The following is a 27947-nucleotide window of genomic DNA, read 5'->3' as shown; positions in this document are numbered from 1 at the left end:
AAATTTCGTAAATTGGTGTAAGATACAACAAGTGATCTGAGGTAATTGTAGCGTAAAATGCAAGCTAACCATCTACAGGAGAACTGTTTCAGATTTTGCAATAAGATATAAGAGATAATTATTCCTGTACTCAACTATGCTAATGTCGTGTTTACATTTTAGCTGTTGGTATATACACACAAAACTCTGTTTCACCATAACACCACTGTTAGCAAAAAAAACTGAGTACAAAAGGCTCTTCCAGCTTTCCTAATGTGGAGAAAACCACCAAGGTCCATATCTGCAAACGTAACATGAACTGTTAATATGATCTTTCCTTGTTAATATGTCTTTTCAAGTTTGTTATGACTAACATAACCTAAAGTCTAAACTGAATGCAAACTTGAGTTAGAAGATCAGATTACCTATAGCACAGATGTCATGTGATTCTGACTATTTTAGGACCAACAAACCATTTGGAAGCCAAACAAATCCATGTTCAATTTGCCTCAAAGCAACATATAAGAAATTACATAATCAGCTTCTAAATATGTGCACTGCTCTTGGAATACATTCTAAGAGTTTTGAAAAGCCTTTTCTTGAGTGCATTTCTGAATTTGATGGTACAGAAGGTGTTAAATATATACAACAATCTGATATTCTAGACTACTTGAAGCATGTAGAATCAAGGTTGCAAGACACTCTTGTTACTTATTTATGGCATATTCATGGTGTGGTTTACCATGGTATATATAAGACAAATGAACCTAAAGGCTTAAGGCAGGTGAAAGTTGATGTGAGGACAGACGATTGGGCTACCTCAAATGGAGCAGGATGGGAAAATAAACTTGATTCATTCTGGCAAGGCAGAACTCAAGGTGAAGATGCTTGCACATCAGCATCACCTCTAAAAAAGCAATAGTGGGGAAAAACAAGTGTCACTAACCGCTGACTAATCATAGCAGCAATTCTTGAGATAGAAATAAGTGCATAGTGAAGTACACTAGAAGACATAAAAAGACTTCCAGGTCCCATATAAATAGTTGCTTAAAATTCATTCTACCTGCCTGAGCCAAGATAAGCAGGAAGCTGGATCTGCCGCTCCTCCAGAACTTCAGACTGAGAGTGCCAAGTAGCAGAGTGGCTAGCCCTGGTGTAATGCCCAAGACAAGACTTATGGTGCTTCTGGAGAAGATGTATCCTAGAAGCCCCATAGAGAATAAAAGACCACCTGCAATACCAAATGAAGTACCATTATTTCACTTATCTGAATGTGGATACATGCACGACAAACAATTTTTAGCAAAAATTAGGAAGTGCTCTGCCACTCAATATAGACTTGAAATGATAATGCATATATCTATTGAGCGAGATCTTGTCATCCTAGCAGGTACTTCCACCCAAGTAGAAGTCTGCACGCCAGCTGCTTCTCCCCTCCCTCTCTTCGGTCCAACAAGACGAGGCAACACAGCAGCAGCCACCGCCAAGCTTGATCTTCTTGTAACTCTGGACGTGGGGATCTGTCTCCAGAATATACCAAGACAGAGACATGGGTCAATGAATTAATGAAGTAGAAACAATGAGAATAAAATATGAGGTGCTGGCGTGCTGCTGCTACTCAGCGAATTCTTTATGCATATTTAGTTAGAATTGTATGTGTTGCAGCATAGGCACACATATAAATCAGCGTAAAAACCCATTTTTTGACATAAAAAACCGAAGAGCGTAAAATACATGGTGATTGATCATAAATACACCTAAAAGTAGCATTAAGGTCGTGCATTAAAAAATTAACATAGATGCTAGTATGAATCAACATAAGCAACCATAAATGTTTACATGTGCGAAAGCCATAAATGGTAACAGACTTGAGACATACGGGGAAAGCAAAGCCAAAAATCAGATGCAAAGAGCAATCTAGAAAGGCAGCCACAATTTTACAGGTGAGTGGGCGAGTGGGTGTTGGGGACAGGTGGGGTATGGATTTATCTGTTACAAGCTATCTATAGACATTTTAAAATTAAAATAAAGAAAGATCCACCTTTTCTTTTCTGATGAGCTTGCACCCTTGTACTGGACCAATGCTTTGGAAGACTTCCTGCAGTACTGCGTCCGTCACTTGAAGATGGATATTGCCAACATACCTATTGAGAATGTGATCGATGAGCACAAAAAGGATAAATGTAGATTAAGAAGCTAGAAGAACATACAGACATTGTGAAGCAATAGAACATGAACGCCTTACCCATCAATAAAATCAAATGATGGCAATAAACTGTCAAGGTAGATTAAGAAGATCGAAGTCTGCTCTGGCAAATCTACCTTGATAGGCAATATCATGTATGCAGAAAGCAACCTACACGATCACAGTTCAGTTGCCGGGACGCGGGGTCAGTAAGGCGTCCAGGCTGCGGACGGCGGCCGTGTGGCCTTCGTCGGAGCCGCGGCGAATGGGCATGCAGGTGGAATTTTCGTTGTCGTCGGGGGTCAAAGAAGAAGTCGAGGAGAGGCGGGTGCAGCGCGGGAAGAGCGGACGGCGGCCAGGAAGGCGCGACAGCTGAGGTAGGCACAGACGAGTGAAGGAAGGGGAGGCGGAGGAGGATCTCGCGTGAGGTGCGTCATCACCACCGCGCCGTCCGTGGCCGTCGACGCCACCAGCGACGCCATGCCTCACCGCTATGGGAGGGAGGCAAAGGAAGCACCTGGAGCAGCCTCGGGGAAGCTGGAGATCGACGGCATCGACTAACGGCGGAGAACACAGAATAGATCTCCGCGTCCCTGGCACAGCTCTAGATCTTGGCATCCCTGGCACAGTCCTGGATCTCGGCGTCACTAGCGCAGCCTCGCCACATGCCCCTCGACGACGGGACTGGGCCACTGGGGACTGGGGAGAAGATTGAGATGGACTGGGAAGGAAACGTACCTGCAGGCTGGCGCCGCCGCGTCATGGATGGAGTCGCCGCGTCGGGGATGGAGGAGGAGTCGAGGGGGAGTGGAGGAGGAGCCGCCGCATCCGAGAGCTCCAAGGCTGGCGACGGCTAGGGTTTGGAATGAGGGCGATTGGCAATTTGGTGTGACCTGGGGGTGAATTGGGTAGCACTCGGGCTCGCCCAGCTGGGCCTCCAGAGGTTCGGACCTCTGCCACGCACAGGTTAGTCAGACCGAATGGTATGACCAGGACTCTCTCTAGTTATAAGAAGCACAGGGCTCATATATATATATATATATATATATATATATATATATATATATATATATATATATATATATATATATAAAGAGGCAAAATATGGCTTTCTCAGAATTTTCTCGCCAGATTCTCCAGCTAGGCTAGGGCCAGGCTTTTCCAGGATGACCAGGCAGAGAGGCAGCAGCAGGTCTACCGTCTAATCTACACACTCGCACATTCATTTTGATTGATCCTGCTGCATGCGTTCTTTCTCCATCGAGGCAGATCAAACTTTGAATACTCTGGAAATCGTACGTAACAGTTCGAGGAATGGGCGAATCATTAAACCATCGGCCCTCAAGCCTGCTCAGATCTGAGCAGCTGCGCCGTGCCTGCTCAACTGCCCTTTTTTCTTTCCCTGCAGATCTGTTGTGCCCTCTGAATCTTGCATGCATGCACTGCACTGCACTGCACTGCACGCACCCACATCTCTGGTTAGGTTTGGTGCCATCCAAAAAAGGACTGCAGCAAGCGGACACGACACGATTTGGAAGCTCTGGTCAGGAGTCAGGACTCAGGATCAGGACCCTCTTCGATCAGTTTTTACGTCGTTGTCCGGCCCCCCACCTTCTTCTAAGAGCAGAAGGAAAGAAGGAAAATGGCAGAGATTTATTATACTGGCCGCGCGCTTAGTTATTAGTTAACGCTAGCTCAATCCAAGATCCAGTTACCAGAAACCGGAATCTGCAAAGGAAAACGGAAGATATATGCAGACGACACGCCGGATCGAATGGAGCGCGCGCGCAATAAGATCACGCATGAGGAAATTTAATCTGCGCCGGCCGTTGTTTGCATTGGCGCTCCTGCAGAGAAAACTATGCGTTTGCAGGCAGCGAATTTCACAGGAACGACTATGGCCTTTATACACCCTCGACACGCGAAGACGACAACCATGCGCAGCCAACGACGATGTGGTATTTACAATTCGATTATTCAGATCCAGGCAGCTCGAGATCGATCTGAGATTGAGAAGGTAGCGCAATCACTGCAGAAACACTCTGATCTGATCGATTGTACTGGCCGGCCGGCCCGCCCGCCCGCCTTTGGTCGTCGTGTCCTCTGTCTTGTCAGGAAGCCCAAGAATTTGTCCTCCATCGATCGCACTCGCAGCAAATGGCCAATGGCGCGCCGGCGCAACTGATGCGCGCGTGATGCGCTGGCGGATGAATCGGAGGACGAAGAAAGAAAGCATGGCGCGTGGTGGCATGGCATGCATCCTGTCGTGCCGCCGGTGGCATGGCTTGGCTTTCGTCAGCCCACGAGGTGCAGGCGGACCTTCTTGGCGGTGGCGGCCCTGGGCGGCGACCTGCGCGGCACGAACACCGCGGAGAGGTCGTGCGGCACGGGGAAGAAGGCGCGGGCGCAGCAGCAGCGCTTCCTCTTGTTGTCGGGCGGCGGCGCGGCCGGCCTCGCCGGCTTCCGCGGCGCCGGAGGGCACACCGTGGCCGGCCGCAGCAGGCAAGGTGACGCCGCCGGCGTGACGCAGGCGGCGGCGGCGGCGTCGGTACTGTCCAGGGCGCCGCAGCCGCCGTCCAGGCGCGGCATCGGCATCAGCCGGGAGCTCGAGGCCGTTGGCGTGACGCAGCCCGTGTCGGCGGCGTCCGGGCCGTCTTCGGCGTCGTCGCCCGGCGGCCGAGCCGCTGCCGCTGTCTGGATCGGCCGGAGCACGGCCAATTCGGAGAGGTCGTCGAGTTGGACGCCGCCCATCGGACGAATAGTCTAGCACTGAGGACGGTGGGGAGGAGCGAGGATAGCTACTAGCTGGCTGGCTAGCTAGTGCGCCAAGAACGAGCTGGCTAGGTCAAGAAAGATCTGCCCGCAGGCCGGGTCGTCGTCGCGTGAATTGTGATGGACAGGACAGAACAGAACAGAACAGCAGCTAGGTCGCGCAGGCAGTGTGCGTGCTCTTTAATTTGTAGCGGCGGTGCAAAGGAGGGAGAAGGAAGACCCGGCCGGCCGGCAGGCGTGATGGCGAGGAGATGGAGGTGATGATGATGGTGGCAATGGGAAGCAGGCAGAGAGACGAGCGATGAGCCAGCCACTAAAGGAGAGTGAGGTGAGAAGGCAACAGAATTATATGCAGGCAGCAGGGGTAGCTGCTGCAAAACAAAAGGCTGCATGTCAAATAGTCATTAGAGAGAGAGAGAGAGAAAGCTAGGAGGGATCGAGTGATCACAGAGAGGGGGGCCAAGGCCAAGGCCAAGGCCAAGGGGTGGTGGTGGTGGCGTGGACGCGTGGTGCAAATGATTGTGCGGGCAGCAAGAGAGAGAGTAGCTAGGGAGCGGTTTAAACTTTTAGAGGGTGTTTGAGAACAAAGTTTTTCTGCAGTTTTAGAAGAATACTGCAGTATTCTCAAATACTGCAGTATTATATACATAATGGTGTTTGGCAAGCTGGGTAAAATCTCTGTTTTCAAAACTGAAGTATTGCAAATACTATAGTTGTTTTAAGGCATTCTAAACTTAGCTCTGGACCTCAATTTTCAAAACTGCGGTATTATAAACTACGGTACTGTCATAACTAAAGTATAGTATAGTATTTCAAAAACTGTGGTTTTCAAAAACTTTGTTCCCAAACAGAGCCTTATTTGGAACAGATGATCGAGTAGATCGCACCTAGCTTCTTCCATCCATCTCTCTCTCCCACTTGCTGTGCACAAGAAAAAAAAATATTAATAAGGACGAGATAGATGCCACGGATCAGCGGCGCCAGAGCATGCATGCAGGTGGCAGATGGGACGCCGGAGTTTTTACTGCACCGACGACGACACCGCCATGCATGCACCGTCGCCTGTACTGTACAGCACTGCGCTGGTAGCTGACCGCGAGCTCACCGCAAGAATGTTCCTCACTATATATGCATGCTCGTGTGTTGTGTTACTACATGGTAGTGAAGTGGGTGGTGAATGCACATGCCGTTGTAGTACTTTTGCTCGTCTGATCGTCATCGTTCGGCAGCGCTAATCCATACACGTCGCACTACTACTGTGTATATATAGGGTACAGACCCTGGTCATATATAGCCAGTGCTACTAGCTTCCAAGCTAGGGGTTAGATGGATCTAATAATCAACTCTGCCCTCTCTGTCTGGTGGGTGCTGTCCGTATACTAACTGCTCCTCCTTTTTAATTTGGTGCCTCACTACATATTCATTAATCAATATAGAGTATATTGTATATATATAGCATACTACTGTACTAAAGTAATCATTTTTCAAGCCGTGACTAGTTAGTGGCCTGCTAATTCCATGCTAACTAAACTGACATAGATAGATGAACTGAGAGCAGGAGGTGGAGTTATGCATGTGGGTCCATTTTTCAGTTGTTTTGGCTTGGGAGCACGGCCGCTGCCATGTGGGTCCCGTGCGTCGTTGCCGTAGACCGTAGTGGGCTTCACGCCGGCGCCGTGTGTTGTGGGGGGCAGACGCATGCAGGCCCTGGTAATTTCCGGCCTCTGCGCCAGTTATGGGTCCATCCAGGCCGTCCAGTTCCAGTAGCATCATCCACCCATCCGCGTCGATCTATCGCCAGCAGACAGCTCGATTGTTCTGTTTGCTTTTCACGGCTGCCAGGTACTAGCAGCAGTAGCAGCTGCTGTTGCTGTCAAGGCGATCGCGACAAGCTAGCAGCGCGCGGCTCCGGGGCTTCAGTTTCTCAGCAGCCCGATGGAATGGAATCTAGCCCTAATAATAACTGCATGTCTAAATCCTCGTGGTAACTTACAAACGCTAACCAACCTTTTTAGTTTTTCCTCTTTGTGCAACGACTGTAAATTGCTCGGGTACGTACAGCGGACAGACGACTCTTCTATATATATACAAACGAATTTGAAATAAACGGCCAGCAATTTGATTCATGATTTTTTTTTTTTCGCTGAAGACGACGGGATGAATTATTATGGCATGTCGTCAGGTCGTAATAAACGCATGGAGCCGGCGGGTGGCATACACAGTATAGTAGTGTGCATTACGGCCGGCCCCGAGCGTGCAGTGCAGGATATGTCGACCCCGTCCCGGCCCGATCCATTCCCAGCCGGCCGATCGTGAGCGAGACGTACGGCAGCAGCGCAGCTAGCGCGTGTTAATTTTTGGCCACTCTCTTGCTGACTTGCATGCACGCACGCACGTAGGCTGCTGGACGCCGTACGGACCGTCCACCTGCATATATACGATACGACGGACGGGATGCATTTATGCATGCATATGCACGATCCGCGCCATGCATTGATGCGTGCATGCATGATGCGTGCACGTAAAAGGATACTGATGCAGTTTTAATTTAGTTTTTTTTCACAAGTTAATAAATGGGTCCGTATATAACTAAAAAATAAACATTGACGATTTGAAAATAAAAACTGTTGTTATCATAAGACTAGTTCTAGTAGTAGTATATGCTTTTTTTACAACAAATTAATTAATTCAGAAAGATAGATATATACTGATACTATTTACGATCGAATTTAAGATATAACATATGTTTGCATTGCCGGGGGCCTGCATGCATACACGCACGCCGCACGCGCATGTATCGTCTATCGCCCCGCCTGTCACAGCATGGCCATTTTTTTTAAAAGTGCCTGATGAATCGTTTTCGTCAGACGTGCATGCAGGTAGCAGTAGCAGCGCAGCAGAAGCCACGAGCGAGAGTGATCCAGGGCTCCAGGCCCTGGGCAGGGAGGAGTTTAAAAACCAAGCTTCTTTGTAGTAGTTGTAGGCTTCAGTGCCGCCGCGCGCGCTTCAGCTTCTTCATTCAGCTAGCTACCATGCAGCATGATGGCGTCATTCATCCATATCCGTCCTCATCCACCTGCCCGCCCGTCGCGGCCCCATGGTAACAAGGATTCACTGTGGGCTCTGCTCTCCGACCCCATGGTAAGATGCCGATTTTCACTTGTTGGTTCGATCGGTCATGCATCTAGGGATGAAAACGGTCGGAAACGGTATTTATTCGGTAATCAGTTTTTTCTTTGATTGCGAATAAATAGGATATAGAATATACAATAAAAATTTGTATTCTTGTTTTTAACATCCATCTTGTTAAGATTCATAAAAGGTAAACCTCAAATTCATCCTACATTTTCTCAAATAATAGATATAAACTTCGGTATGGATTCGGAAACAAATTCGGTAATTTTTTCAACGTTTTGTGTTGTAGGGAGCAAATAATACATAAAACAACTTATATAATATTTTATTCATATTTGTACTAATGTGCTTGATAACATAATAAAAGATCAACATCAAATTTTATACATATCTATTTTAAAATATTAAATTTGTTCTAACAGTTCGGATTACCACTTTCATCCCTACATGCATCCGTCAGCTGAGCACAAGTGGACGAGAGGTTAGCTAACGCATGCTTTATATATTAACAACTCCTCACGTAATTTCTACCACGTATAGTACTGTCAATGTGGAACGGCAGCACACTAGCTAGTCTGTCTCTGTGTCCCTGACTCCCTGTAGCCGGCAGGCCAATAAAATTAAACGACGCTAGGACAGGAAAAAGACAGCAGCAGGAACGATAGCGAGAGGGCCACCGCAACCGATTCGATTCAATGCATCCTCCGATCCGCTGTTGGGTTCATTCAAAAAGTACGCGCTTCCTCCGGGTTTTTTTATTATTTTTTGACGTACTCCACCTTTAATTTGGATCCATCTCATCCATCTATACGGTCCTCGATCTCTTGTTTGAGGAGCAAAAAGAAAAAGAAAAGTTCAAATGGCCTGCTTAAGCTTGCTTGACTGTACAACCAGCTAGGCAGCTAGCTTGGCCAACTGTGCGCTATGAATGGTACTGACTGTGACGCTTCTGTGGGCCAGCGGCCTAGCCCCGCCCCCATAAATTTCATGGCCATCGTTGTTGTTGGGAGCGAGCGAGGGACCAAATCAATTCCATCACTGCCGTGTGGACGACGACGGGGGGCAGCAGCTATGTACAGCTGCTGGCTGCTAGCTGCAGGCTTCGCCAACTAATCCATATCAACCAACCCATGCATTGCATGCATGCATCTATCCATGCGTGGAGCTGATCGAAGAAGACCCACGCTTGCCTTCCATCCATGCATCATTCAGGGCGGCCCAGTATGCACCTTGTTGTTTGTTGCCTTTCCATTCATTATTAGATGACTAGCCTATCGTCGTTCGGAATTTACGTACACTACACGGTGGTTAAAAAAAAAGTTACTCCCTCCGTTTCTTTTTATTAGTCGCTGGATAGTGCAAAATTACACTATCCAGCGATTAATAAAAAGAAACGGAGAGAGTGCTAGAGTTTGAGAGAAAGAGAGAAATTGGCTTGAAACAAACCCCGAGCGGAACACGTACGTACGTACGCTGTTTTGTTCTCTGCAATTAGCAGGTTCTGCAATGACAGCATCGATCCTGTCGTCGTCATCACCCCTCCTCTAGCTAGCTGCAGGACACAGGACCACCTGCTGGTATAATAGTAGAGTAGCAATACGGAGCAGCAGGGAGCACATCTCTACATTCCCGCCGTGAAACAAGCGCTAGCTTTGGTCGTACATTAGGAGTAAGGCCCTGTTTGGTTCCCTTAGTCACTAGACTAAATTTTAGTGACTTAAGTTTAGTCGCTAAAGTACTCCGTTTGGTTCCATTGACTAAACCGGACTAAAAGGCATTAATTGCTGTGAATAATGACTATTTTACCCCTATTAATTAATGAATGTTTGCTATAAGAAGAAAGTGGAGAGGACAAATAAGGTAAAAATACTACTTTAGTCCCTTTTAGTCACCCCTTAGTGACTAAAGAACTAAAATTTAGTCACCCCACTTTAGTCACTATGTTTGCTTCTTTAGAGACTAAAAGTGACTAAACTTTAGTCACTAAACTTTAGTCACCCCAAACCAAACAGGGCCTAAATACTTTTGGTTGTGCGTGCTAATTGTGTGTGTACGCACGCATGCATGCATGTGTCTGTCATCACTACACCAGCGTACGATGTGTGTCTGTCATCACCCACACCCCCACCCCCACCCACCCCAACAGCAGCCGCTTTTGTTCCTTTGTACGGCTAGCTCACGCGATCGAGGGCTAGCTTCCACGTACGTACGCGCACGTACAGCGCTGAACTACACTGACAAAATTATATAACTACGTACGAGGCACGTGGCGGCACGTACGTACGGCGCTGCTCGTCTAAGGGCCTGTTTGTTTACCCCCAGATTATATAATCTGGATTAAATAATCTTAAGAGGCAAACAAACAGTCCAGCTTATTTGCCCAGATTATATAATCACTACAAGAAAAAAGGCAAACGGTGTCGGCCAAAAACCCACACTCTTACTGAAATAAGCCGACACTCTTAGTATAAGAGTGTCGGTTGACCGACACTCTTAGCCGACACTCTAAATTGGACGCTCTTATTCGTATAGAAGTGTGGGGACCGACACTCTTATATTAAGAGTGTCGGTTCAACACGCAACCGACACTCTTATCTTAAGAGTGTCGGCCAAGGACGTGGCGGACACTCTTACTGAGCGCGCGGTCACCAGACTACCTGGGCGCATATAAGAGTGTGGGGGCCGACACTCTTACTGAATAAATTTTTTTAAATACCCAGTTTTATTTTTCTCCCTCCCCGGATGGGAAGCCTCCATAACAGCACAATACAAGCACAACATTCAATATATCACAATACAAACACCATATTCAATATGTCATAACACAAGCACCATATTCAATATTCATACAAGTTCAAATCCATCTGAAACAAGTTCAAGTCCATAAGAAAGAAGTTCAAATCCATCCGAAACAAGTTCAAGTCCATACAAAACGCAATGATAGTAAGTTCCACACAAGCCTCCATATTAATTCGTTCCGTTGGTGGGTCATTGGAGCCGCCGCCACTTGTGTTCATCAATAAGTCCATAAACGTGCTCTGATCCAGAGGCGGACTAGCATGATGTGAGCCTGAACCCTTTAAAAGAAACAAAAATTTATTAGTTTACCGAGTAACTAATTAAACATATACATAGACTGTAACATATACATGCATGTTTTCTAGTAACTGCTTAAACAACGAAGCAAATAGAGATGCAAAGGGTATCAACTTAACGTACTGATCCTGGTGAGTGTGAGGGCAATCCTGGTGAGTGTGACTGACCGCGAGGAGGAAATCCCCACGGCATCGGTGGCGGCATCTGTGTTTGCATCGGTGGCCAAATGCCTGGCTGGCGAGGTGCCCACGGCATCATTTGCCCTCCTATCAGACTCGATGGCATCAATTGGTCTTGGACAGAAGTTGCAGAACCCTGAAACAGAAGACACTCTTGTTTATGATTAAGAAGTTGCGGTGATCAACAATTAAAGTAATTATAGATCATGCGAATGACAAAAGTTTAAAATAGATCATGTACAAGCAAACATGTAGAAAGACAGAGAGCAAGCAACCAATGATTATCGGACAAATGATGTTTAGTAGACGATTGTACCTGTGATCCATCCGCCCCTGCAGTGGAGCGATCCGATGATTGTCCAGACACCGGATGTGTGATGATAGGGGGTTGTTGAAAAGGCGACATGCCGAACTGAGTTCCGGCACCTCCGTACATCTGCAAATAGATTATTCATCAGTTTTTCAGTTAATCGGACTTAAGAAACAACGAAAAAACAAAAAATTGATACCTGATGTAGCATCCAATTTTGCATCTGTTGCATCTGTTGCTGCACTTGTTGCTTATATTGCGTCATACTCTCCTCCATCTGAGTCATCTTCTCAAGCAGCTCTCCTTCACGTGCAGATGATCGTCGGGGTCGATTCGACCCAGCTGAGAAATTGGACCGTCTACTGTAACTCCGACGGGGGACAACACCGTCGCCGATTGCTAACCTGTAAGAGTATCATATACATATATATATATGTAGTAAATGATAAGACATCACTAAACAGTAACAACGTGACAAGCGTATATACCTCCCATGCGGCACGCCTCCGCCAGCCTTATAAGCCGCCTCCGTATCGAACTCACCAGTGAGCCAGTCCGCGTCTGGACCATTTTTGTCTCTCACGTTCTCAATGTAGCGAGCCTGTGAAAAAATCATCCAAGTTACAGACAAAGGCATATCATGTTCATGTTAGAGTCAATTTTCATACTTACCAGTTTCTCTGTCGCATTACTATCATTCAGTATTTCTGGATGATTTGGATCGGGACCCTTGTGTCCCTCGACGAAGACTTGAAGCAAAGTAGGCTCCACTCCATTTCGAGCCTCCTGCAACACATGATTAGAAAATCTAGACAAGTCTATGCAATTAACAATTGACCAGGCAATTTGACACATACCATACGTGCGGCCTTGCCAACGTGTCCATCTGCCCCGAAGAAGTGGACCCCTGGCTTGCTCAATCGATTCATACGATTTCTATTAGATATGGACAGGAACTCCTCAGAAGCCCAATACTCGCACATCCACGCCCAAGCATCCGAATGGTGGCTCAACCAATCCACCTCACTCTCTTTGTACTGCTGAGCAGTCAGGTGGATTTCCTTTGCCATATTCGCGTCACAATAGTTCCCCTGATGCTTTTGGTACACCGTGACGGCCCTCAATCGTGCTTTATACATCATGCCCTTTACTGCTCTATCTGCTGAGCCATTGAATACCTCACGCACATATGGATCATCCAAGGTATAGGGGTCGCACACGCGAAATTGGCCCTGCAAATTTGAAGATCACCGAAGACTTACAAATGCAAAATCTGAATTAAATTTGAATATCACAAGAGACTTACCCAAAACAAATCCCACACTTTGCTTGTGTGTGTCCCGTCATTCCCGTACGGCTTGAGGTCCCAATGAGCCCAGTAATGAGCAGCTATCTCTTGATCGCCCTCTGTCACCATTGTCGGGTAGGCGAATCGCAAACAAATCCCCAACTCTGTGAGGACTGGTGTGCGATGCCCTGTCCCGTCCCAACTAACCTCCTTCCATGCCCTGGTGCCTTTTGGTTCAATCACCCTCCGCTGATCGAAGGGTTTAGAAGGCTTCAATGTGAGGGACCGACGAAACCTGCAAATGAAAGTTTGTTATTTCACAATGAAAATCATTTATTTAAAACTTCAACTCAACAATAAGAATACCTGATGACACGCCGTGGCGCAGCCTGTGTGGCAGCCTCCTCTGTAGAAGCGTCTGCTCCAGAAGTCTCCTCTCCATCCTCCAGTTCTGCGGCAGCTTCCTCAGCCTCCTCGTCCACAGCCGCCTCCGCAGTAGGTGCCACAGTAGGTGCCACAGTAGGTGGCACTGAAGCAGCTGCATGCGAAGTAGCCCCATCTGTATTAGAGGGTCCGCTGGTATCCCGCATCTCCTCTAGGGAGGCTAGCAACTGCTCTTGCCTGCTCCTGTTTGTTGTGGTGCCCTGAAATGTAAACAAATTTAGATTGCTAGTTGGTCCTAGTAATTGAACTAAGAAAAAAACAAGTACCTCAAACATGTTAGGAGTACCACTGGAACCCCTTGACCTTCGTTGTCTGGATCTCCTACCAGACGAATCCATCCTAAACATCTGTAATAAATTCACAAAAGAGTAAGTATGAATAAATTTTTCACAAAGTAATGCATATTAAATAAACAAAAACAAGAGTGTGCTATTACATCTACGAATTATGTATCAAAAATCGTCGGCATCAGAGTCCTCTTCGGCGACACGTGTATTAAGTTGTTCAACCCATTGTTGTGTTTCAAGAACTGTTTCTTCAAACCTTTGACGTTTTGAGTTTGATGAAACTGGTTCCTCCATTAACTCTACGGTAAGAGAAGCTAACTCATTTAGTCCTGCCCCTTCGGATACAATACTATCATTGTCGCTATCGTCTGCTTGATCACCGACTTCTTGGAAGACATCATCATCATCATCATTGTTGGTGCTTAAATTGTAGTTTTGATATCGGTAAGGATGAACCTCTGGATTAACTTTATATGCAACCCACCAGGTTTTAAAACTTTTATGAGGATAACTCAAATAGTACACCTGATGCGCTTGATGTGCCAGGATGATATTGTTGTACTCATTTCCTTTATACCTTGATGCGTGCTTTACCTCCACCATCCCGAATTCGTCAACTCGCGTGCCAACATGTGGATCAAACCATATACAATCAAACGTCACAAGTCTCAAAGGTTTGTGACCTCCAAACGTATACTCAGTTATGTCTTGAACAATACCATAATAGTCCTCCAATTGTCCATCATCGCTATACGAACTTGCTACAACTCCACTGTTTGTTGTAGCTGCAAGTGGACGACTCGCTTCTAGTTTTGCTGTTCGAAAACGATATCCATTAATATCATAGCGATCAAATTTTCTTGCGGTCAATTGACCATGTGATATTTGTTGCAAGTCTTTGGAGACACTGGCTTCAGGTTTCTTACACTACAAAAATGAGGAACATATAAAAATAAATACTATGGAACATCTGAACTTAAGTTAGAAAAAAGATAGGCATGGGGGAAATTACATGCTCGTGGAACCACTGCACGAAGGACGGGCCACCGTGTAACCCTTTCAAGCGTAGGTCATCCAACTGCTTTTGAGTAAGTTGTTTGTTGGGTTTATATATGCTATCAAAGATTTGGAAATAAGGATGAAGTTCTGGCATATTGACATACAAGAAAAGCAAGGTCTTGTTACGCTCTGTCGTTCCCACAAGATGTGATGTGTAAGCTCCGACACCTTTACCGTCCCACTTAAAAGCACTTAGATCAGTGATTGGAGCTTGCTCGGCAACATGGTACCGTGTTGTTTGCGCATTCACGTTGTTTGTGTCTGAAAAATACTTGCTTGAGAATAATGTGATCTCTCTGGCTGCGAACGCCTCTGCAATACACCCCTCAACCCTTGCCTTATTCCGCACCATTCCTCTGAGTTTTTTCAATTCTCTTTCTTGACTATACATCCACCTGAACTGTGCAGGTCCTCCTACCAACGCTTCCCAAGGAAGATGCACAAGCAAATGTTGCATACAATTAAAAAATCCAGGTGGGAATACTTTTTCCATCTTACATACAAGGACAACGATTTCCTTCTCAAACCTCATCATCAATTTCTTTGAGATTTCCTTAGCACATATCTGCTTATAAAAATAACTGAGTTCTGCAAATATCTTCCACACATCGGGACTAAAGTATCCACGGAACATTACTGGCACTAGTCTTTCAATCAAAATGTGATAGTCGTGACTCTTCAACCCAACGAGTTTACTAGTGTCGAGGTTAACTGCTCGTTTTATATTAGCCGCATAGCGATCTGGGAACCTCAACTTTTTCAACCATTGAAATATCTCCTCTCGCTCTTGTCGTTTCAGACAATAAGGAGCTAGTGGCCGACTCTCAGATCCACTTGGATTTTTTCTAAGCTCAAGGTGCGGACGATCACAAAGTTCAGCTAAGTCTCTTCTTGCATTCATGTTATCTTTGGTTTGACCGGTGAAGTCGAAGCACATGCTTATGATGCTTTCCGCAACATTACGTTCTTGGTGCATCAAATCTATATTATGTGGTAACAGCAATGCCTTCGTGTAAGGTAGCTCCCAGATAAACGAGATGTGCATCCAATTGTGTTCTTTACCATACCCTTGAAACCGACCTCCTACGCCCGGTTTTAGGTCACGATGTTGTCTCATGATATTTTCACCAGTTTGCCGCTTCGGTGGCCCATCTCTAACCCTCTTGCCTTTTCGGAATGACTTTGTATCCTTTCTAAAATGATGATTATAGGGAAGGAGGCGTCGATGAACATCAAAAAATGTTTCCTTCTTACCATGTTCTAACCTATATGCTTGTGAGTCACCCATACATATCGGACAACGCAGTATGCCATGGACACACCAACCAGAAAAAATGCCATATGCTAGCAGATCATGAATTGACCATAGATATGCTGCGCGTAGAGTAAAACGACATTTCAGATGACTATCATATGCCTCAACCCCCTGCCACAACATTTTTAGTTCTTCGATCAACGGTTCCATAAATACATTAATTTTCGTTACAGGATCCTTCGGACCTGGAACAATAAGGGCAAGAAACATGACCTCTTCCTTCATGCATTTGTTAGGAGGGAGATTGTAGGGCATCATAAAAACTGGCCAACATGAGTAAGAAGTGGAATTATTGGAGTAAGGAGTGAATCCGTCCGTCGACAAACCAAGACGAACACTCCTAGGGTCTCTTGCAAATTCTGGATCAAAACGGTCGAGAGCCTGCCAGGCCTCGCCATCTGAGGGATGCACCATGACATCCGGATCTTGACCCTGCCGATCCCCTTCCTTATGCCACCTCATTTGCTTTGCTGTCTCTTGATTTAGAAAGAGACGCTTAAGCCGTGGAGTGATAGGCATGTACCGGAGTTGCTTCATCGGCACCTTTGTCGTAACCTCGTTTCCATCCTCATCTAGCACCACTGCATATCTTGACTTACTGCAGTGGATGCAATGTGTGGTATTTTCATGCTCCTTCCAGAACAACATGCAATTGTTCTCGCAAGCATCAATCTTTTGGTAGTTCATGCCAAGACCAGCTACGAGCTTCTTGCAATGGTACAAGTCCTTCGGCATGTTATGATTCGGTGGGATGATATCAATAATCAGTTTCACAATATCGTTGTAACAGTTGTTGGAGAAGGTGTACTTTGACTTCATCGCCATAAGACGTGTTACCACCTGCAGTACGCTCACATTGGTTCCTTCATGCACTTTAGCCTCTGAGGCTTCAAGAAGCTTATAGAACTCTCTCACATCCTCTGGAAAAGCTTCATTATTCTGTAGTTCTGGGTACTCATTCCTAATATCATCCAACATCTCTTCCATTCGGTCTACATCCAGGTCCCCATCCGACTCAATAGTATGGTCCACCTCTCCATGCTCATGCCATACCAGATAGTTCGGCATAAAACCATGTTTGAAAACATGATACGAGAGGTCCACTTTTTTCAACCGAACCAAGTTCTGACATTTTATACACGGGCACCTTGCTAAACGAGCATCACCAGCAAATGCGAGTGCCACGAATTCATCTGCAACTCTCACCCATGCATCAGAGTGCCCATGAGTGGCACTGTCGAATCCATCGTACATCGCCCTTCTTCGATCGTCACTCATATTCAAAGCTAAAGAAACGACACATATTTAATAACATATATACACTTAGGTACGAGTTAAAGCATCACTACAATTACACATTAGAAAAATATACAAGTTAATGCATATTTATACTAAAAGTTGGTAGATATTTGTACTCACAGGTTAATGCAGGGCGTTGCGGGCGGGGTGGCGCGTCGGCGAGGCTGTGCTCAGGACGTAGGAGGCCGTGGGCGGCGCAGACGGCGCTGGACGTCGGCGGGCGTCGCTGGACGTCGACGGAAGTCACGGGAGAGAGCGGGCAGAGCGGGCAGCACTGGAGCGGACGGGGTGAGCGGCGCTGGAGCGGCGGCCGGCGCGCGGGAGGGAGCGGTGAGCAGGCGGCGCTGCGGGAGGGAACGGGTGGCGCGCGGGGCGCTGCGCAAGCGAGCGGGGCGGCGGCGCGCTGCGCGCAGAGGGAGTGGGCGTCGGCGTTGCGGCGCGCTGCGCGCGGAGGGAGCGGGCGCCCGGGGCGTCGCGGGTGGGCGCCGGCGTCGTGGCTGCGCGCGGAGGGTGGGCGTCGGCGTCGCGGCGCGTGGAGGAATGGAGGTGGGCGGCGCGTGGAGGAATGGAGGCAGCCGGGCGTGGGGGAATGGAGGTGGGCGGCGCGTGGCCGGGCGTGGGGGAATGGAGGTGGGCGGCGCGTGGAGGAATGGAGGCAGCCGGGCGTGGGCGACGGCGAACGGGGGTGGCGGTCGGGCGCCGGTGTCGCGGCGGATTGGAGAAGGGCGGCGGCAGCGCGAGCAGGATGGAGAATGCGGCGGCGCGTGGGCTGGTGAAGCTGACCGAGTAGTTTCGGGTGGCTAGGGTAAAAGAATAAGAGTGTGCGGCAAATGGTGGGCCGACACTCTTAAATTAAGAGTGTGGGTTCACGCGAGACCCCGACACTCTTAATTTAAGAGTGTCGGTACTTTTAGAACCTACACTTTTACAGTAATAAGAGTGTCGAGACCGACGCTCTTATATTTACCGACACTTCTTCAACATTTTCTTGTAGTGAATCTAACCCCTTGGATTATGATAATCCATAAGCAAGTGAGGAGGTGCTTATTTCAGATTATTTTTTCCCACTTCCCCACTACCGTTTCAAGTTTCCTAAAAATTACCCACCATTGCCATTATAATCCACCGAATCGTTTTTGCGCCTAGTACTAGTCAATTTGGGGATGAAGAAAGTGACATGAATGCCTTCCGTGATAATATTGCTAATGCAATATTTGCCAATGTCAATTGAATTATTTTTTTTCATATATGAGTTTCAACCTAGTACAAATATAGAGGGCATTCTTGTCTTCCTCATACAAAAGAATCATATTAACAACTCAAATAATCTGGGTAAACAAACATGACTACTCAGATTATATAATCCAGATTATATAATCCTCAAAAAATAATCCAGATTATATAATCCATAGGGGTAAACAAACAGGCCCTAATTATACTCGCCCACGCTGGCCGTCACATTCGCTGCTGCGTGCTTGCACGTCGTCGTCGCCATCAATCAGTCGGGGGGGGGGGGGGGGGGGGGGGGGGATCGGACCTTCATCCGTTTCAGCGTCCACCATGGAAGACATTTTTTTTCCTTTTTTGTGAAGATATATATAGTAAGCGTTCACTGATCAAAAGGGAATTGAAGGCCTTACTAGAAATGGGGAAAAACGCACACTTTCTAGATATTAGCCTGTGGTGGTTTCCTCGAATATGTCTAGAGAAAGGAATATGTCTAGGATAGGGTGGAGGTAGAGATGGCCAAATGGGCGGCCCGGTCCGGGTTCCGTGAAGCCTGGTCCGTTTTGGGTTCGGCCCGCCAGGCACGGTTAGAAAATCGGGCGGGCCGTCTAAGCCCGCGGGTTCGATTTCCTGTCTGAGCCTGGCCCGCAGCGGGTCTAAACGGGTCGGGTCAGCCCGTTTAGCACGAAAAAAGCGGTCCGAAAAGCGGGCTAAACGGGTCGGTAAGCACGTTTTAGTGCAAAAAAGCGGGCTTAACGGGCTTAGGGGTAAACGGGTCGTGTCGGGCTTGCCCACCGTGCCTAGTTTCCTGTCCGAGCCCGGCCCGCTTATTCGTGCCGGGTCGGCCCGGGCCCGCATAGAACCGGGCCGTGTCAGGCTCGGACCGTGCCCAAACAGCGGGCTTCGTGCCGGGCTCGCGGGCCTCGTGCTTATTGGACATCTATAGTGGGGGATATTAGCTGTGTGGTCGTTTCCTCGAATGCACATCAAGAGTGTAACTGACATGTGGACCATTTAGTTAGTTAGATGGAGACAGCGATAGAGACTCCATCCATGTACATCGATCTCTCAATCTGTTTTGACTCGACCACAGTTCAACTTGTTGGCATGTCTGGTTGTGGAGTGCCTTGCACGGCTACATGTGTACAATTAAAGTACTACATGCTACACAAGCCAGAACAAACGAAAAAAACAAGTATGGTAGCTATGATAGGTTCGTTGCTACTAATAATAATCCTCCCCGTGTCGTCGTTGTTAGGGTTAACGACGGCTGTATATCTCTATGCAAGCAAGCGCGACGCAGTAATATATGCAGTATGCATGGTAGCTCCAGCTAGGCAGTGTAGGGCAGCTAGCATCCAAACATCGGATACCCCTCGTGTACGTACCGGCCGCTGCCGATCGATCGATGGCGATGGACGACACGGCCGGCCCAACCAGAGCTGACACAACAACCACAGACCACACCTGTCCTGCCGCTTCCATGTGTTGTCTTCTGCGAGCTGCATGCCCCTCTGCTGACAATGACAACCACCAGCTAGCTACCACACGAACAAGTTGGTACGTAGTGCACAGTGATATATATATATACACATATATCCTGCCCTAGGGGACTAGATCGATCTCACTCTCTCTCAGCTAGTGTCAGTGGCTGCATGCCTGCCTAGCTGCATCATCCTCTACATACGCTAGCTAAGCTCCTGCATCGTCATTCTCTACGCTAGCTATAGCTGTACAGAGCTAACTGCTGCTGCATCCATCCAACACAGTAGTTAACCTAATTCATCTAGCTACCAGGCAGGCAAGCAGGCTAGCCAGCTAGCCAGTAGTTTTGAAGAAAGATTTCTGAATTATACGACGTCACCTTCCTTTTATATCCGGCCATTAGCTAGCTAGCTCACCGGCGGCCCACAACCTATATAACCAATATAATCCAGTACGTAGTAGTAGGCTAAACGCTCGCGTCATCTCGAAAGGACAATTATTGACCTTTTGTTAAAATTCAGCACAAGTTACTGTGGGGAATAAGGAGAAATTAATTGCTGTTTGCAGATCAGCTAGCTGCGTGCGCGCGGCCTGATTAGCTGAAGTAGATCTAGAACAGTGTGTGATGCTATCATTGGACTCATGAAGCTTAGCTAGAGGGAGAGGGAGAGGGAGAGGGAGAGGGAGAGGGAGAGAGAGTGCATCTTTAATTTTACCCCCTAAAAGAAACGACCTAGCTTCCAGTAAGATCTGTATGATGGTGTGCTCTGATCTGGCAATTTAAAAACCGTCGTCACCGTATTAGCGCGAGTCGTGTCTCAGCATTAGGAGGCATGCACTCACGTGCCAGATTGGAGGGCGCGAGATCCGAGGCAGCCACACCGTACCGTATGTACCCTTACAACCTAGATATTGTTGCACGATACTCTAAGTATAAGGCACAACTAAAACACAATATATACAGTGGACATGTCTAAAACATGTGTCTTATCATATTCATTGTACCAATTAAGGCATTTAATAAATTAAAATGACCAATCAGATAGTCTCCTGTCTTGAACATAGAGCTAAGATATTGTGTCTTTGTCAAGATACATGTCTTCAGTTTTTTTACATTCAACCCCCTGAACACAAAGACAAAACTCAAAGACACTCATTAGCTATTAGCTGTTATGTATACTACTCAACTAACGAAAATATCCAGTCTTCTTCAAGATCTCTATCTCTCTCTCTCCCTCCATCCAAAGAATATAAATTGAACTCTATGATATGGGTGGGGCCGGCCGGCATGTGGACGACACTGATTTGCATGGCGCGCGACGGCATATATCTCTCCTATATATGTTGAGCAAACGTAACTAAACAAATACATAATCTGAAGTAAATAATTTGTGTAACAAACATGGGTCCTCGTACGTGTGATCACTACAGGAAAACGCAATTTTTCCGACGGTCAATACTATTTCCGACGGTTCTTAGGGTACCGTCGAAAATAACGCTATTTCCGACGGCCCACGGCCAGCCGACGGAAATAACTCTATTTCCGACGGCCCCGGTAGTGGCCGTCGGAAATAGGTGGAGGCCCCTTACGGCCGTTACCCGCGCGGCCCCCCGGCCACGCACACACACAACGCACACACGCACACACGCGTACAGCGCCGCCGCCGCGCCCCTGCAGGAGCCGCCGCCCGGTTTGTCGCCGCCGCCGCCCGGCCAGGGCTCGCTAGAGCCGCCGCCGCCGCCGCCCGACCGAGGCTCGCCAGAGGCGCCGTCGCCCGGGGCTGCCAGAGCCGCCGCGCGGACGTCCCCGCCCCCCGGTTTGCCCGCCGCCGCCGCCCGCCCGGGGCTCGCCAGAGCCGCCGCCGCCCGGCCGGGAATCGCCAGCGCCGCCGCCGCCCGGGGCTGCCATAGCCGCCGCGCGGACGTCCTCGCGCGACGCCAACCGCTGCCCCTCGAGCCGCCCGCCGCCGCCGCCCGGGGCTCGCCACAGCCGCCGCCGCCGCCCGGGCCCGTCGCCCCCGCGCGGACGTCCCCGCGTGACGCCTGCCGCTGCCCCTCGAGCCGCCCGTGCCCGGTTTGCCCGCCGCCGCCGCCCGGGCCCGTCGTCCCCGCGCGACGCCTGCCGCTGCGCCACCCGTCTCAGGTTTGCGCCCCCATCACATAATCTTACTAGGTAAATATAATAGTTTAAAGTAGTCGTATATTAAAACACTGATGGACAATTAAAATCATAAAATACGTACCGTCTCTAATGATTATATTTAGACTTGGAGAGTTGTAATCCAAGTGTAAAAAGTAGACAATTGGATATCCTATTGTCTAAAATCCATTAGGTCATCAAAAGAAAGAAAAAAAATCCATATCACAACCTCTACCACTGGCAAGGGTGAATATGGACGAGAGACTCCTATTTGAGACGATTGCGCCAAGTTGCTCTAATATGGCTTGTATAATATGCTGGTGGTGCATAACATAGTATTAGTAATAGGTCTATAGGCGATACTTAACTAAAATAGGTCTAAACTTATGCGTCACCCGTTTCGGTCCAACACATTGCTTAATAAAGTAGTGTGTTGTACCGAAATTGTCCCTTTTTGGACAGCCTTAGAGTGAACGACATATCAAATAGGATTTATGATGAGTCAATGAGTTTGAGCGAGATTTCGACAGCATAACCCTCTTGTTCTCCGTTGCACCATTACGGGCGTGCAATGGAGAACAATAGGGTTATGCTGCCGAAATTTCGTTCAAACTCATTGACTTATCATAAATCTGTGATATGTCGTTCACTCTTAGGTGGGTTTAGGACCTATCCTTTCCTATAATTGTAGGACCACCGGCTGATAATATATCTAGAAATTAATGAACTTGTCTTGATCTTTAATTAGTCGAACGATGGGTGATAGTCGTCGCTGGATGTATGAAGGCTGGCGAAAAATGATCCTTCGCTTGAGTGGATACAGAAAACCGAAGGTTTTATCAATCGTGTTTTTTCTTCGTCAAGAAATGGTCGAGTGTGGTGCCCATGCAGTGTTTGCAAAAATTATCAACGTCAAACCAAGAAAGAGATGTCTGGTCATCTTTGCAAAAATGGCTACGTGCCAAATTATGAAGTTTGGGTGCATCATGGTGAGGAGCTTCCCCGTGGATATGCTCGAGAAGGTCAAGACGATTTTGACCCGGATTTAGACCGAATGGAGGAGATGGTTCAGGATTTAAGAGAGGATCCCGATTTAGTGTTTCCAGATAATCCTGAGGATCCTCAACCGCCGGAAGTTAAAAAATTCTTTGAACTTCTCAAGGCAGCAGAAGAGCCGTTGCACGAACACACGAGAGTAACCATTCTTGCTTTTGTGACGCGACTTATGGCTATCAAGTCTAAGTTCGCATTCTCCATCAACTGCTTAAATGAACTTTTGAATTTGATCAGCGACGTATTACCACCAAATCACAAAATGCCCAAAGACGTGTATCAGTCAAGAAAGTTACTCTCTGGCTTAGGTATGGAGTATCAAAAAATTGATGTTTGTCCAGATAACTGTATGCTTTTCTGGAAGGAAAATGAAAAATTAGACAAATGTTTGAGATGCAGCAAATCAAGGTTCGTTGAGGTTGTAAATGAAGATGGAGAAAAAATGACAACAGAAGTAGCAAAGAAGCAACTTCTTTACATGCCTCTCACGCCTCGTGTAAAACGGTTGTTTCTCTCAAAAAACATCGCTAAGCAGATGAGATGGCACAAAGAACGTGAACGCGAGAACCCTCAAGTTATGATGCACCCATCTGATAGTGATGCGTGGAAGGCGCTTGATGATTTTGATTCGGATTTTGCTAGTGAAGCTAGAAATATTCGAATCGGGTTGGCGACGGACGGGTTCTCACCTTTCAATATGACCGCATCACCGTATTCTTGTTGGCCTGTATTTGCAGTTCCATACAATCTTCCACCTCACCTTTGCATGAAATACGATTACATGTTTCTGTGTCTAATCATTCCTGGACCATAACACCCTGGAAAACATCTCAATGTAATGTTGGAACCTTTAGTCGATGAGTTGAAAAAATTGTGGGAAGGAGTCGAAGCTTACGATTGCTACAAGAAAGCGAGATTCAATCTTCGAGTTGCGTACTTGTGGTCGATTCATGATTTCATGGCCTACGGTATTTTTGCTGGATGGAGTTGTCATGGAAAGTTGACATGTCCAATATGTGGTAAGGATACAGATTGTTTTCGTCTTGAGTTTGGTGGGAAGATCTGTTACTTTGATTGCCACAGATGTTTCTTGCCTCTCGATCACCCGTTCAGATTTGAGGCAAATCAATTCAGAAAAGACACCATTGTTACCAAAGGCCCACCGAAACTTTTGAGTGGCGCAGAGATTCATGCTGCGCTCGATAATTTGAAACCAGACGGTACTGGTTACCTGGGATTTGGAATAGAACATAATTGGACACAGAAATGTTCTTTGTGGGAACTCCCTTATACGGAGGCCTTGATTCTGATGCACAACATTGATGTCATGCACCAAGAGCGGAATGTTGCTGAAAGCATTATTAGTACATGTATGGATTTTCCCGATAAAACCAAAGATAATATAAAGGCCAGAAAAGATTTAGAGAAAATTTGTAACCGACCAAGCCTGGTCTTGCTTCAGAGTGGTGCTAAGCCACGTGCGTCATTTTGTCTAAAATCTAAGCAAAAGAAAGAGGTGATGGTATGGTTGAAAAACTTAAAATTTCCAGATGGGTATGCCGCGGGATTCAGAAGGTCCGTGAATTTGAGGACAGGAAAAATGAATGGATTGAAGAGTCATGATTATCACATTATTATGGAAAGATTACTTCTTGTAATGTTTCGGGGTTACTTGAATAATGATGTGTGGACGGCGTTAGCTGAGTTAAGCTACTTCTATAGACAACTTTGTACTAAAGAAATTAAAAAAGATGTGATGGAGAAATTAGAGAAGGAGATTCCAGTCCTTATTTGCAAATTGGAAAAAATATTTCCCCCTGGATTCTTCAATCCGATGCAACATCTACTTGTACACCTTCCATATGAAGCTAAGATTGGGGGTCCTGTGCAGTATAGATGGATGTATCACATAGAAAGGGCACTTAAGAAGCTTAGTGCAATGGTTGGCAACAAGGGAAGAGTTGAAGGGTGTATTGCTGAAGAATTTAAATATAAAGAGATATCAGCCTTCACGAGCGTATACTTTGCAGAAGAACACAATGTAAATGCACCTACATTAAGGTATAATGTTGATCAAGCTGGTCCATGCAGTAAACTCAAAATTTTGTCATTCGAGGGAAAGACAGTTGGAGCATCAACTGAATATCACATTGGACGTGAAGAAAAGTTGGATGCATTACTCTACATGTATGAAAACATGGAAGAGATGACTCCATACTTCAAGTAAGCATAGATTTTCAAAATTGAAGAGCAACATGTGCTCATTACTCCTCGTAACTCTTTTATTTACTTTTTTTCAATAGAGAGTACGAACGACAGAATAAGGGTAAATTGTCGACGAGGCTGTATGAAATCATGCTTCGCGAAGGAAAAGAAGGCACTCCCAATTTCATTAATTGGTTTCGAGTTCATGTAAATATCATATCCGTTTTCTTATGTGTTCATAGTTTATCTTTTTAATAGTTCCTCCTATTGATCTATATTCGTAACTGACAGTGCGAAAAAACTTCCAACGTTGACGAGGACTTACGTCAGATGTCACGTGCACTTGTCAAAGTCAGAAGCTATGGTCGTTATGATGTTAAGGGATATCGTTTTCGTTCAACCAAATTTGAATGTACTCGACCTTTAGCTGCGACAACAAATACTGGTGTGGTATGTTGGTCTTTTGATGAGCAAGGAAGGGAGATGAATTATTATGGAACTATCAAAGATATATTGGAATTCGACTTCGCTGGGGGAAAAATCTGAAAGTTATGTTCTTCAAATGTGATTGGATCGATCCTAAACATGGGATACGACAAAACCAATTTGGTATGTTAGAAGTCAAACACGAACGTATAATGACTCGTGGTTGTAGTAAATTTGTTCTTGGTTTTCAAGTGGACCAAGTGTATTATATGTCATATCCCTGTATCGATCTTAAAGACTGGTGGGTAGTGTACAACGTAAATCCCCGTGAAAGATTATATTTAAAGGGTGATACAAGTTATCGACAAAATGAGGTGGAAGCTGATGTTGAAGAAATTTATCAAGAAATTGAAGTTCCACCCGTTTTTAATATAGAAACAACAATGGAGCCAGATTCAGTAGCGGGCGATCTTAATGATGTAATAGTTCCTCCAAAAAGGAAACGAAAGTCGAAGAAGAAAAAGACGCCCGAGAGAAAGTCGACGCGCTTGAGAAGACAACAAATTAATCCTAATTTCGAATATGATTAAGAAGTAAATATTTATTTTGATGAATTAAAATTTAATTTATTGTTATACTATGTTGTTATCTCTTTATTGTTATACTAATATAATTTTCAATATGCAGGATGGCGGCTCGAAAGTTGAAGAATTTTGTGAAGGGCATGACGAAGGGTTCTTCTTCTTCAGGAAGAAGCAAAGCACAAGAGTGTCTGTTCCAAGGTACCGAGTCGCTCTCGAGCAACAGACGACAGGCTTTGATGGAACATCTTCCACCTGATATGCAGGGACAGGTGTGATTACTCTAAATTATTATTTTACTCTAAATTATATGATTAAAGTGTTTCATGTGCAGGATGTTAACGAGACTCGAGAGGAGGAGGCGAGGGGTGAGGATGCGGCCGATTACGATGCGGCCGATGCAGACTATGAGCAGGAAGATGATGCTGGAGGTGGAGCTGGAGATGGGTGGTCTTCTGGTGGTGGTCAGTTTGAGGGTGGAGGGTCAGCAGGCGGATGGGACTCATGGCCTAGCAGTGATGCTGGAGCTTCTAGTGGTGGAGGGTCTTCTCGGGCATGGAAGTCGAGGAAAACACATTGGGTGCCTCCTCCTAAAGTTCCTGCTCGTGAGGAGGATAAGATTCTGATCGTACCGTGTGGCGACGAGTGAGTTGATTCTAATGTTAAATATTTGTTCATACATTATATGAAATTTGTTAATGCTTCTTTTGTACAATGTGGTTGCAGGTCTTGGATTGATGCATCTTTTCAAGGTCAAGGACGTCGCACACAGGTGAATAAAGTTTTGGGAAGTATATGCAAATATCTCTGGCCTGGTGTAGTGATGGAGAAAGGCGTTGAGGTGCCTTGTATGTCTTGGGATCAGTACGGGCTCGCGTTCAATGCAGAACATAGGAATGCCCAAGGTGCTGTGTGGCATGAGTTCTGGGTATGTTCTCTAGCCCAACTTGAATCGATTCAACTATACAATGTGCTAAAAATCTTGTTTCTTATTTTTTTCAGAAACGTTACAAGTTGTCTGAAGATGGAAGTATGAACGATCGTGCACGGATCGTTTTTAACAAGAGCGCGACTACCTTGGTTAGGGATCAGATGTATTATGCTCGGATCCAGGTCACTTCTGATTACATATTAAGTCAGGAAGGACGTCGGCCACGTTCCAAAAGTGAGGCATCAAACAAATACTTAACCGAAGAAGAATATCTTGAGGTAAATTGTTTTTATCCTAATTCATGTCCAAGTGTTAGTACTAACAATACATTGGATCGAAATAAAGTTTTCAGACTCGGTGCCATGGATGGCATCAAATGAGGCTGGTTGGCGGGCTGTATGCAAATATTGGGCAACAGATGGATTTAAAGGTGTTTCATTGATAAACAGCTCAAATCGTGGGCATGATGTTCACCACAGATATGGTGGTGATGGCCACGTTCGTTTGGCAAAGCACATGGTAAGTGTAATTTATGGTCGTGCATATCATGA

The 27947-nt window shown here is 46.4% G+C and overlaps 2 protein-coding genes and 1 long non-coding RNA gene across 3 annotated transcripts; 1 reads left to right on the top strand and 2 right to left on the bottom strand.

Moving 5' to 3' along the window:
• Window positions 1–528: 528 nt before the first annotated feature.
• On the bottom strand, window positions 529–1308 carry LOC109940346 (uncharacterized). The gene is made up of 2 exons (XR_002263145.2): window positions 1043–1308; window positions 529–886 (listed from the first exon to the last, which is right to left on the bottom strand). It is a non-coding gene; the product is annotated as an uncharacterized lncRNA (long non-coding RNA).
• A 2674-nt stretch (window positions 1309–3982) lies between these two features.
• On the bottom strand, window positions 3983–5082 carry LOC100274850 (uncharacterized). The gene has a single exon (NM_001149114.1). It carries the CDS (start codon window positions 4913–4915, stop codon window positions 4460–4462), a length of 456 nt encoding a protein of 151 aa, NP_001142586.1. The 5' UTR covers window positions 4916–5082; the 3' UTR covers window positions 3983–4459.
• Window positions 5083–19090: 14008 nt separating this feature from the next.
• Window positions 19091–27589, top strand: LOC118472309 (splicing factor, proline- and glutamine-rich-like). Its single transcript, XM_035960293.1, has 7 exons — window positions 19091–19131; window positions 21717–21984; window positions 26572–26673; window positions 26800–27110; window positions 27192–27393; window positions 27468–27495; window positions 27579–27589. Exons 1-7 carry the CDS (start codon window positions 19091–19093, stop codon window positions 27587–27589), a joined length of 963 nt encoding a protein of 320 aa, XP_035816186.1.
• The last annotated feature ends 358 nt before the right edge of the window (window positions 27590–27947 follow it).

This window comes from Zea mays, chromosome 6, assembly GCF_902167145.1.
Source record: "Zea mays cultivar B73 chromosome 6, Zm-B73-REFERENCE-NAM-5.0, whole genome shotgun sequence".
Classification (NCBI taxonomy): domain Eukaryota; kingdom Viridiplantae; phylum Streptophyta; class Magnoliopsida; order Poales; family Poaceae; genus Zea; species Zea mays.
This window is presented reverse-complemented; position numbering and strand designations above follow the sequence as displayed.